This window comes from Dendropsophus ebraccatus, chromosome 2 (genome assembly GCF_027789765.1).
Source record: "Dendropsophus ebraccatus isolate aDenEbr1 chromosome 2, aDenEbr1.pat, whole genome shotgun sequence".
NCBI classification, from domain to species: domain Eukaryota; kingdom Metazoa; phylum Chordata; class Amphibia; order Anura; family Hylidae; genus Dendropsophus; species Dendropsophus ebraccatus.
In genome coordinates, this window is record NC_091455.1 from 219,588,033 (window position 1) to 219,601,750 (window position 13,718).

At 44.8% G+C, this 13,718-nt stretch overlaps 1 protein-coding gene across 1 annotated transcript in view; it reads left to right on the top strand.

Annotated features, from left to right (window-relative positions):
* HASPIN (histone H3 associated protein kinase) overlaps nucleotides 1-11,245 on the top strand; it is a 56,228-nt gene extending 44,983 nt beyond the window's left edge. The window contains 6 exon segments of the mRNA XM_069960671.1: nucleotides 52-128; nucleotides 6,976-7,055; nucleotides 7,206-7,294; nucleotides 7,374-7,516; nucleotides 10,691-10,793; nucleotides 10,912-11,245. Of these exon segments, the coding sequence (XP_069816772.1) occupies nucleotides 52-128; nucleotides 6,976-7,055; nucleotides 7,206-7,294; nucleotides 7,374-7,516; nucleotides 10,691-10,793; nucleotides 10,912-11,119 (700 nt within the window). The 3' untranslated portion in view covers nucleotides 11,120-11,245.
* Nucleotides 11,246-13,718: the final 2,473 nt, after the last annotated feature.

Sequence of the window (13,718 nt, forward strand, 5' to 3'; positions counted from 1 at the left end):
CGCTCGCTCTCTCTCTCTCTCTCTCTCTCTCGCAGAGCTCACTGTGTGCAGGGGTTCCTATCCCCCGGAGTTGCTTTCTGCTTGGGATGCATTTGCTGAAGAGAAGGGGACAGAGAATGAGCGGCCAGGTAAGAACCATGTCTCCTCATAAGGTACCGGACCCCCACAGGGAGGTCTCTAGCCCCGCGTGCGGCTGCCGTATCAGGGCGCAACTTGTGCTCCTTCCACCATCTCCACTGCAGAGAGAATCTTCTTTTGGAGCGACTTCATAGAGTAGTCAGACGATGGCGGCAGATGCCACTCAGCTCCCCAACCAGCCCTGGCAGCCACCTACAGCCTCCAACCCACCAAGTACAGCCGGGGATCGACTATACACAACAGATTGACACCAGTATATAGATAAGATAGGATCAGACTATACACAATAGGTGACATCAGTATATAGATAAGATGGGATCAGACTATACACAATAGGTGACACCAGTATATAGATAGATGGGATCAGACTATACACAACAGATGACACCAGTATATAGATAAGATGGGATCAGACTATACACTGTAGGTGACACCAGTATATAGATAAGATGGGATCAGACTATACACTGTATGTGACACCAGTATATAGATAGGATGGGATCAGACTATACACAATAGGTGACACCAGTATATAGATAAGATGGGATCAGACTATACACAATTGGTAACACCAGTATATAGATAAGATGGGATCAGACTATACACAATAGGTGACATCAGTATATAGATAAGATGGGATCAGACTATACACTGTAGGTGACACCAGTATATAGATAAGATGGGATCAGACTATACACTGTAGGTGACATCAGTATATAGATAAGATGGGATCAGACTATACACTGTAGGTGACACCAGTATATAGATGAGATGGGATCAGACTATACACAACAGATGACACCAGTATATAGATAAGATGGGATCAGACTATACACAACAGATGACACCAGTATATAGATAAGATGGGATCAGACTATACACTGTAGGTGATGCTCAGAGCTCAGTCTCTACCCCCAATCCCCCTAAACAAAACTATGACCAGGCACTATGAAGAACCTGCTCTTGTTGAGAGCGCTTCACGTAAGGGAGCACCATCAACATATATGTCCTATAGCAGTGGTCTCCTACCTGATATATACATTACAGAGTAACCTGATATATTCTATACATTACATACAGAGTGACCTGATATATTCTATATACATTACATACAGAGTGACCTGATATATTCTATACATTACATACAGAGTGACCTGATATATTCTATATACATTACATACAGAGAGACCTGATATATTCTATACATTACATACAGAGGGACCTGATATATTCTATACATTACATACAGAGAGACCTGATATATTCTATAGACATTACATACAGAGTGACCTGATATAGTCTATATACATTACATACAGAGCGACCTGATATATTCTATACATTACATACAGAGTGACCTGATATATTCTATACATTACATACAGTGACCTGATATATTCTATACATTACATACAGAGTGACCTGATATATTCTATACATTACATACAGAGGGACCTGATATATTCTATATACATTACATACAGAGTGACCTGATATATTCTATACACATTACATACAGAGTGACCTGATATATTCTATATACATTACATACAGAGTGACCTGATATTCTATACATTACATACAGAGTGACCTGATATATTCTATACATTACATACAGAGTGACCTGATATATTCTATACATTACATACAGAGGGACCTGATATATTCTATACATTACATACAGAGGGACCTGATATATTCTATACATTACATACAGAGTGACCTGATATTCTATACATTACATACATAGTGACCTGATATATTCTATACATTACATACAGAGTGACCTGATATATTCTATACATTACATACAGAGGGACCTGATATATTCTATACATTACATACAGAGTGACCTGATATATTCTATACATTACATACAGAGGGACCTGATAAATTCTATATACATTACATACAGAGTGACCTGATATATTCTATATACATTACATACAGAGTGACCTGATATATTCTATACATTACATACAGAGTGACCTGATATATTCTATATACATTACATACAGAGTGACCTGATATATTCTATATACATTACATACAGAGGGACCTGATATATTCTATATACATTACATACAGAGTGACCTGATATATTCTATACATTACATACAGAGTGACCTGATATATTCTATATACATTACATACAGAGTGACCTGATATATTCTATACATTACATACAGAGTGACCTGATATATTCTATACATTACATACAGAGGGACCTGATATATTCTATACATTACATACAGAGGGACCTGATATATTCTATACATTACATACAGAGGGACCTTATATATTCTATACATTACATACAGAGTGACCTGATATATTCTATATACATTACATACAGAGGGACCTGATATATTCTATATACATTACATACAGAGTGACCTGATATATTCTATATACATTACATACAGAGGGACCTGATATATTCTATATACATTACATACAGAGGGACCTGATATATTCTATATACATTACATACAGAGTGACCTGATATATTCTATATACATTACATACAGAGCGACCTGATATATTCTATATACATTACATACAGAGCGACCTGATATATTCTATACATTACATACAGAGGGACCTGATATATTCTATACATTACATACAGAGGGACCTGATATATTCTATACATTACATACAGAGTGACCTGATATATTCTATATACATTACATACAGAGGGACCTGATATATTCTATACATTACATACAGAGGGACCTGATATATTCTATACATTACATACAGAGGGACCTGATATATTCTATACATTACATACAGAGGGACCTGATATATTCTATACATTACATACAGAGTGACCTGATATATTCTATATACATTACATACAGAGGGACCTGATATATTCTATATACATTACATACAGAGTGACCTGATATATTCTATATACATTACATACAGAGGGACCTGATATATTCTATATACATTACATACAGAGTGACCTGATATATTCTATATACATTACATACAGAGCGACCTGATATATTCTATATACATTACATACAGAGCGACCTGATATATTCTATATATTACATACAGAGTGACCTGATATATTCTATACATTACATACAGAGTGACCTGATATATTCTATATACATTACATACAGAGTGACCTGATATATTCTATATACATTACATACAGAGGGACCTGATATATTCTATATACATTACATACAGAGTGACCTGATATATTCTATACATTACATACAGAGGGACCTGATATATTCTATACATTACATACAGAGGGACCTGATATATTCTATACATTACATACAGAGTGACCTGATATATTCTATATACATTACATACAGAGGGACCTGATATATTCTATACATTACATACAGAGTGACCTGATATATTCTATACATTACATACAGAGGGACCTGATATATTCTATATACATTACATACAGAGTGACCTGATATATTCTATATACATTACATACAGAGTGACCTGATATATTCTATAGACATTACATACAGAGTGACCTGATATATTCTATACATTACATACAGAGTGACCTGATATATTCTATATACATTACATACAGAGTGACCTGATATATTCTATATACATTACATACAGAGGGACCTGATATATTCTATAGAGACATTACATACAGAGGGACCTGATATATTCTATACATTACATACAGAGTGACCTGATATATTCTATACATTACATACAGAGTGACCTGATATATTCTATATACATTACATACAGAGTGACCTGATATATTCTATATATATTACATACAGAGGGACCTGATATATTCTATATACATTACATACAGAGTGACCTGATATATTCTATACATTACATACAGAGGGACCTGATATATTCTATAGACATTAGAATATATCAGGTCACTCTGTATGTAATGTATATAGAATATATCAGGTTACTCTGTAATGTAATGTATAGAATATATCAGGTCACTCTGTAATGTATAGAATATATCAGGTCACTCTGTATGTAATGTATAGAATATATCAGGTCCCTCTGTATGTAATGTATATAGAATATATCAGGTCACTCTGTATGTAATGTATATAGAATATATCAGGTCCCTCTGTATGTAATGTATAGAATATATCAGGTCCCTCTGTATGTAATGTATATAGAATATATCAGGTCACTCTGTAATGTATTGAATATATCAGGTCACTCTGTATGTAATGTATAGAATATATCAGGTCACTCTGTATGTAATGTATATAGAATATATCAGGTCACTCTGTATGTAATGTATAGAATATATCAGGTCACTCTGTATGTAATGTATAGAATATATCAGGTCACTCTGTATGTAATGTATATAGAATATATCCGGTCACTCTGTATGTAATGTATAGAATATATCAGGTCACTCTGTAATGTATAGAATATATCAGGTCACTCTGTAATGTAATGTATAGAATATATCAGGTCACTCTGTATGTAATGTATAGAATATATCAGGTCCCTCTGTATGTAATGTATATAGAATATATCAGGTCACTCTGTATGTAATGTATATAGAATATATCAGGTCCCTCTGTATGTAATGTATATAGAATATATCAGGTCACTCTGTATGTAATGTATAGAATATATCAGGTTACTCTGCAATGTAATGTCTATAGAATATATCAGGTCACTCTGTATGTAATGTCTGTACATACAGAGTGACCTGATATATTATATATACATTACATACAGAGTGACCTGATATATTCTATATACATTACATACAGAGAGACCTGATATATTCTATACATTACATACAGAGTGACCTGATATATTCTATATACATTACATACAGAGTGACCTGATATATTCTATACATTACATACAGAGTGACCTGATATATTCTATACATTACATACAGTGACCTGATATATTCTATACATTACACAGAGTGACCTGATATATTCTATATACATTACATACAGAGGGACCTGATATATTCTATACATTACATACAGAGTGACCTGATATATTCTATACATTACATACAGAGTGACCTGATATATTCTATATACATTACATACAGAGTGACCTGATATATTCTATACATTACATACAGAGTGACCTGATATATTCTATACATTACATACAGAGGGACCTGATATATTCTATACATTACATACAGAGGGACCCGATATATTCTATATACATTACATACAGAGTGACCTGATATATTCTATACATTACATACAGAGGGACCTGATATATTCTATACATTACATACAGAGGGACCCGATATATTCTATATACATTACATACAGAGTGACCTGATATATTCTATACATTACATACAGAGGGACCTGATATATTCTATACATTACATACAGAGTGACCTGATATATTCTATACATTACATACAGAGGGACCTGATATATTCTATACATTACATACAGAGGGACCCGATATATTCTATATACATTACATACAGAGTGACCTGATATATTCTATACATTACATACAGAGGGACCTGATATATTCTATACATTACATACAGAGTGACCTGATATATTCTATACATTACATACAGAGCGACCTGATATATTCTATACATTACATACAGAGCGACCTGATATATTCTATAGAGACATTACATACAGAGTGACCTGATATATTCTATATACATTACATACAGTGACCTGATATATTCTATACATTACATACAGAGTGACCTGATATATTCTATATACATTACATACAGAGTGACCTGATATATTCTATATACATTACATACAGAGGGACCTGATATATTCTATACATTACATACAGAGTGACCTGATATATTCTATATACATTACATACAGAGTGACCTGATATATTCTATATACATTACATACAGAGTGACCTGATATATTCTATATACATTACATACAGAGTGACCTGATATATTCTATACACATTACATACAGAGTGACCTGATATATTCTATACATTACATACAGAGGGACCTGATATATTCTATATACATTACATACAGAGTGACCTGATATATTCTATATACATTACATACAGAGCGACCTGATATATTCTATACATTACATACAGAGCGACCTGATATATTCTATATACATTACATACAGAGTGACCTGATATATTCTATATACATTACATACAGAGTGACCTGATATATTCTAATGTCATAGAATATATCAGGTCACTCTGTATGTAATGTATAGAATATATCAGGTCGCTCTGTATGTAATGTATAGAATATATCAGGTCACTCTGTATGTAATGTATATAGAATATATCAGGTCCCTCTGTATGTAATGTATAGAATATATCAGGTCGCTCTGTATGTAATGTCTCAAGGATATATAAGGGCACTTTTTTAATTGAATTACTGAAATTTTTTTTTGTTGATATTCTAATTTATTGCAAACCTGTGTGTGTGTGTGTGTGTGTGTATGTATATGTATGTATATATATATATATAATGTGTATATATATATATATTTTATATATCGCAGTGGTCAGCTTCCTGTGGTATATAAGATATATATTAGGGATGGTCCGAATCTTCCAAGGTTCAGGTTCGTATGAACCCGAATGCTCGGCATCAGATTCCCGTTGTCCGCTAGCTCCGTACAGCGGGAGGACCGCCTGGAAAACTGGGATACAGCCTATGGCTATGGTCCTCCTGCTGGATCCACCCTCTCCACGGAGCCGCCAGGCAGCGGGAATCATTGCAGAGAGTTCGGATTCGTACGAACCCGAACCGAAACAGGTGTGGAACATATATATATATAATGGCCGATCCACAGTGAGCGTCATAGCCGTCTTCTCTCCCCACAGATTTGTTTGGGCCTGGGCAGCTCTTCATGATTCTGGAGTTTGAGTTTGGCGGAGAAGACTTAGAGCGTGTGAGTTCCAAGGTGAGCATCACTGAATTTCTTCATCGTAAACTGGAAGCCATATAAGAGTGAGAAGGATGTGGAGGATTTGTCCCCGATGTTGTGGAGCCAGCACTCCCAATCTCTAAGGACCCTCGGCCACTAATGTTCCATTATTTTGCCCCCTGACAGCTGCCATCTGTGGCTTCCTCCCGGAGTATCCTGCACCAGGTGACGGCAGCTCTGGCTGTGGCTGAAGAAGAGCTGAGATTCGAGCACAGGTAGCTTTCCTGTGTCCTGTAGTCTTCAGGGGATCTCTTCCCCCAACCTACCCTCTACTATACATTTTTTGTTTTCAAGGGATTTACACTGGGGCAATCTCCTGATTGAGAAGTCGCCATCTTCCACCATATCGGTGTCTCTGCGTGGTGAGATTTTCCACATTCCCAATGCCGGGATCCAGGTCAAGATCATTGACTATACGCTGTCTCGGCTGGATAAGGGTGCGTACCTTCCGCTGGATGTTTGCACTTTGTCCGTAGAGATGACTATAGTTGGGATAACTTTACACCTATCAACCAAAATGATAACACGTGATGCGAATGTATGAAAAATATCACAAAACTGTATTATTACTATATGTATTTATGCTGATGAGTTTACCGAACGGCCATTCATTATCTGCACATGCACTTTGTATTTCTCATGTCCCGGTAGGGGGGTCTCCCACGTCTTGGTTTTTAACATATTGTTTGTGGTAGATTTACTAAAGTTTTCATACATTATCATCATCATCATCATCATGTGTTCTCATTTTTGGGCTCAAGTTGGTTGATAGGTGCAGACTGTTTGCCTTTGAGGGCGATTTGAGCAAATTTTATAGTGGTCAAAAATTGCAGCCTCCTAGGAATATAAGTGTTTTCATATAGTTCAGTGCTTCTCAAACTGTAAGACGCCCCCCGAGTTGTTGGTGAGGTGCCCCCCCCCCCCCCCCCCCCCGAGTTGTTGGTGAGGCGCCCCCCCCCTAGTTGTTGGTGAGGCGCCCCCCCCAGAGTTGTTGGTGAGGCGCCCCCCCCCCCCTAGTTGTTGGTGAGGCGCCCCCCCCCTAGTTGTTGGTGAGGCACCCCCCCAGTTGTTGGTGAGGCGCCCCCCCCCCCCGAGTTGTTGGTGAGGCGGCGCCCCCCTAGTTGTTGGTGAGGCGGCGCCCCCCTAGTTGTTGGTGAGGCGGCGCCCCCCTAGTTGTTGGCGAGGCGCCCCCCATAGTTGTTGGTGAGGCGCCCCCCCCCTAGTTGTTGGTGAGGCGCCCCCCCCCCCTAGTTGTTGGTGAGGCGCCCCCCCCCCCTAGTTGTTGGTGAGGCGCCCCCCCCCCTAGTTGTTGGTGAGGCGCCCCCCCCCTAGTTGTTGGTGAGGCGCCCCCCCCCTAGTTGTTGGTGAGGCGCCCCTCCCTAGTTGTTGGTGAGGCGCCCCCCCCCCCTAGTTGTTGGTGAGGCGCCCCCCCCCCTAGTTGTTGGTGAGGCGCCCCCCCCCTAGTTGTTGGTGAGGCGCCCCTCCCTAGTTGTTGGTGAGGCGCCCCCCCCCCCCCTAGTTGTTGGTGAGGCGCCCCCCCCCCCCCTAGTTGTTGGTGAGGCGCCCCCCCCCCCTAGTTGTTGGTGAGGCGCCCCCCCCCCTAGTTGTTGGTGAGGCGCCCCCCCCCTAGTTGTTGGTGAGGCGCCCCCCCCTAGTTGTTGGTGAGGCGCCCCCCCCCCCCCTAGTTGTTGGTGAGGCGCCCCCCCCCCCTAGTTGTTGGTGAGGCGCCCCCCCCCCCCCCCAGTTGTTGGTGAGGCGCCCCCTAGTTGTTGGTGAGGCGCCCCCCCCTAGTTGTTGGTGAGGCGCCCCCCATAGTTGTTGGTGAGGCGCCCCCCCCCCCCCCCCCCCCCCCCCCCAGTTGGTGAGGCGCCCCCCAGTTGTTGGTGAGGCGCCCCCTAGTTGTTGGTGAGGCGCCCCCCCCCCCAGTTGTTGGTGAGGCGCCCCCGCCCCCCAGTTGTTGGTGAGGCGCCCCCTAGTTGTTGGTGAGGCGCCCCTAGTTGTTGGTGAGGCCCCCCTAGTTGTTGGTGAGGCCCCCCTAGTTGTTGGTGAGGCGCCCCCTAGTGGTTGGTGAGGCGCCCCCCATAGTTGTTGGTGAGGCCCAGCTGAGGAGCCAGTTTTCACAAAAGTTACTATGATCTGCACAGTCCTTTTGCTGTTTGCAACTATCTCCATTTTAGCAACATTAATAATGTATTTTGTACTTGCTTTATTAGTATATAGAGCTTAGGAGTCGGGTGATACGTAGCCCGAGCATTATTTATTTAGCTTTTTAATGGACTTTCACCACAGATGGTGAGGCCCCGGCGCCCTCCTGGTCAGTCTGGTGAGGCCCCGGCGCCCTCCTGGTCAGTCTGGTGAGGCCCTGGCGCCCTCCTGGTCAGTCTTTGGAGGCCCCGGCACCCTCCTGGTCAGTCTTTGGAGGCCCCGGCGCCCTCCTGGTCAGTCTTTGGAGGCCCCGGCGCCCTCCTGGTCAGTCTTTGGAGGCCCCGGCGCCCTCCTGGTCAGTCTTTGGAGGCCCCGGCGCCCTCCTGGTCAGTCTTTGGAGGCCCCGGCGCCCTCCTGGTCAGTCTTTGGAGGCCCCGGCGCCCTCCTGGTCAGTCTTTGGAGGCCCCGGCGCCCTCCTGGTCAGTCTTTGGAGGCCCCGGCGCCCTCCTGGTCAGTCTTTGGAGGCCCCGGCGCCCTCCTGGTCAGTCTTTGGAGGCCCCGGCGCCCTCCTGGTCAGTCTTTGGAGGCCCCGGCGCCCTCCTGGTCAGTCTTTGGAGGCCCCGGCGCCCTCCTGGTCAGTCTTTGGAGGCCCCGGCGCCCTCCTGGTCAGTCTTTGGAGGCCCCGGCGCCCTCCTGGTCAGTCTTTGGAGGCCCCGGCGCCCTCCTGGTCAGTCTTTGGAGGCCCCGGCGCCCTCCTGGTCAGTCTTTGGAGGCCCCGGCGCCCTCCTGGTCAGTCTTTGGAGGCCCCGGCGCCCTCCTGGTCAGTCTGGTGAGGCCCCGGCGCCCTCCTGGTGAGTCTGGTGAGGCCCCGGCGCCCTCCTGGTGAGTCTGGTGAGGCCCCGGCGCCCTCCTGGTGAGTCTGGTGAGGCCCCGGCGCCCTCCTGGTGAGTCTGGTGAGGCCCCGGCGCCCTCCTGGTGAGTCTGGTGAGGCCCCGGCGCCCTCCTGGTGAGTCTGGTGAGGCCCCGGCGCCCTCCTGGTGAGTCTGGTGAGGCCCCGGCGCCCTCCTGGTGAGTCTGGTGAGGCCCCGGCGCCCTCCTGGTGAGTCTGGTGAGGCCCCGGCGCCCTCCTGGTGAGTCTGGTGAGGCCCCGGCGCCCTCCTGGTGAGTCTGGTGAGGCCCCGGCGCCCTCCTGGTGAGTCTGGTGAGGCCCCGGCGCCCTCCTGGTGAGTCTGGTGAGGCCCCGGCGCCCTCCTGGTGAGTCTGGTGAGGCCCCGGCGCCCTCCTGGTGAGTCTGGTGAGGCCCCGGCGCCCTCCTGGTGAGTCTGGTGAGGCCCCGGCGCCCTCCTGGTCAGTCTGGTGAGGCCCAGGCATTGCCTTGGTCTGTTGGGTGAGGATCCAGTAGAAAAAGTTTGAGAAGCGCTGCTATAGTTGGGATAAACCTGCAGTGTCTTTGCTGCCTGTCTTAGATGGACTCACGGTGTTCTGTGACCTGTCCACGGATGAGGAGCTGTTTCTGGGAGAAGGAGATCTGCAGTTCGATGTTTATAGAAGGATGAGACAAGAGAACCAGTGAGTATCTTTGGCGGTCAGGGTCAGCCGGTGTGGAGGGGACTGAGACCCTTAGTCTGCCCATTGGTCCCGGGCCCTACCTGTGTTGTCCTAACCCTTGTATTGTCCTCCTCCTCAGGAACTTGTGGTCCTCCTATAAGCCGCACTCTAATGTACTATGGCTGCACTATCTGTGTGATAAGCTGCTGAGTGAAGTAAAGTATATAAAGAAGCCGACCTCTGCCCCCCAGCGCCGGGAGCTTCGCAGACTCCAGGATTTCAGGCGGGAGGTGCAGCAGTTTGAATCCGCCACTGACGTGCTAAAGAGAAGCCGCCTCTTTAAGTAACTAGACTGTATAGCGTCCCGATCCTCCCGTTGTGCGTCTGCAGCCGATTCCTTCCCTCAGCAGCAGCAGCAGCCGTGGTGCCAGCTTGGCTACTTGATTTTATGTTACTTGTCGCTATAATTAAAGGCTCGAGTTTTCTTATAATATCCTCTGGTATATCTCACAATGGTAAAGTCTTCTCCCTTATGAAGTATAAGCTCCATACGACTACAAGGATGCAAATTATTATTATTAACATTATTATATATTTAGTTTTTTAATACTGAATATGGAATTCAGCTCCGGGTTTCTCCACAGTGCCGGAACACATGATCTTACGGCATTAATCCGGTGACTGAGAACAGAGTGGCGGTAAAGTCTAAGGAATATCGGAGATATTGTTGGGGTGAAGGGTAGTCGGTGGTCTGTGAAGGTCCAAGTGATACGCTACACTTCCTTCCAGAAAGATGCCAGCTTGGGACAGCTCCACAAAGTGTGTAGGAGCGAGCCGCCTTCCCCCCAGGTCTTCCAGCACAATGGCGAGGCCTCTGGGAACATCCGATGGATACGGGAAGGAATGCGGTACCATTGGGAAAGTACTTTGTATCCCGCCTCCTAAAGGAGGAAGGAGATGGAGGAAGAGTGCAGATATATACCCGCTCATCCTGCGCTGCAGAACAAGTAATATGAAGATCCTTCTCCCAGACAGCCAGGAAAGGGGGAGGCAGGGTCAGCAGGGAGCCCAACATGGTGTGCAGGAGAGAATGGCGGAGAGGGCCAGAACCAAGGCAGAGAATTTCAAAAGGACCCGCACAAAAGAAACTGTGGTCCCTGAAAAGGATGGGTTACCGAGAATGAGGGGGGAGGGGCAATGAATCCAGAGGAGAGATGCTTATGGCAAATTTTCAGAGTGAGCATTGACAAAAGCTGGGAACCAAGGGGCCTGAAGTAAGGGGAGAAGGGAAAGAGCCATTTCCAAACCTACCGATAGCTTGGCTGAAGCATGGCGATGCTAATCCAGGACCATGGAGAGGTGTGCTGCCGTGTAATAATAGTACAGGTGGGGGAATCCCCCTTTATAAGATAATCCTTTAATAGTCCCACCATGGGGAAATTCAGTTTCCCTTACGTCCCATTGGCATCACAACATATGGGGTAAATTCGCCCCTGCGAGCCCCTGGGACGAAGGAATATTTAATGGAAAAATAGCAAATTTGAATCCCCTCCTCCATGAGGTATAAATAGGCTCCACCTCCCCCTAGACCTCAGTCTTTTCTTACTTCGTTGCTGTTAGCCCTAGGGGACTTTGTCCCTCCTCCGTTTTCATGCTTGTTTACCTGTTGTATTCAGGTTTTCTCTCCAGGTAATGATTGCTGGGATGCCGCTGGAGCCGGTGTCCAGGTAGTATCCTGATATTTGCTTCTGCAGGTCTTCGCTTTTAAGTTTTTCTTACCTAGTGCGTCTTGGAACGCACTCTGCGTGTCACCGAGCCGCTGGCTTTTCTTCCAGTCGCGTTCGACCGTGGAATGCATCGGCACTGCGTGTGTCTCAGCACTGCGGCGTCGGCGTGATGTCACTTCCGGGGGCCGGCAGCGGCGCGCGCTCTCTGCATGCCGGATTAGCTGTGTGTCCAAGGCAGAAGGTAAGCTGTTGCTACCTCTAGGTCTGGCTGTCTTCCTCTGGAAGGATTTTCTGTGGCTCATTTGGATCTAATAGAAAACATCTGAGTGCAAAGTGCTGTGATCTCTCTTCTATATACTTAAAAGTAAGTGTTGCTGCCACCTAGTGTCTCTTTCCGGTATCACTCTAGCCAGGCTAGTGGTTTATATGTATTGTAATCCATTGATTATTTGCAGATGTCTGAAATGGAGACCAGTCGTGCTGCTGGCAAAAGACCTTCTAAGGAAGCACTTCATGTGCCGAGTGTGAGACTCCACTACCTGACGGCTATGGATACCGTAGGAGGATCATTTTTTCCAGATAAGATTCATTCTTTCATAAAAATATTTATAATGCCTATGTGTTTCAGTACGCTGTTCTTCATGCAGACCTAAACCTATGAGGAGCCTGATGTTCAGGATGTAGTAGTATGGGTCAAGGACTATGTGCAAAAGACTTTAGCGGCTAATGAGATTCGCCGCCCGTGTCCTAAGATAAAGACCAAACAGAGTATTTCTCCCTCTACTCCCAGCCTTTGAGTATATTACTTTATGGCTGTAGGATTATGGTCTTTTTTCGTTTTACTGGAATAATTATTCAGGGGGTATTTCTCTCCTCACCTTCACGACGGCACCATAGGAGGATGGGTTGTACCCTAGGGACAGGAAAAAGCATGAGAGGTTAAAAGCCCCTCCCCTTCCTCCCAACACCAGTGCTTTTTCTTGTCCCACTAGGGCAGGCACGAGAGGGAGGGGATCCGCGTGAAGGCGAGGAGAGATCCCCTCTACTACGATACTACTATTTTCTAAATTTACTAACTTGCTGCGGGTCGATCGGGGCTTTGGGCCTCCTTCCTCCCGGTGGTATGACAGCAAGCGGCAGAACAGAAGCTGCTCTGTTGTTCCCCGGAACCTTGTACCGCTTCAAGAGAGGCCGTGTACAAGACTCCACTGCTGGAAAG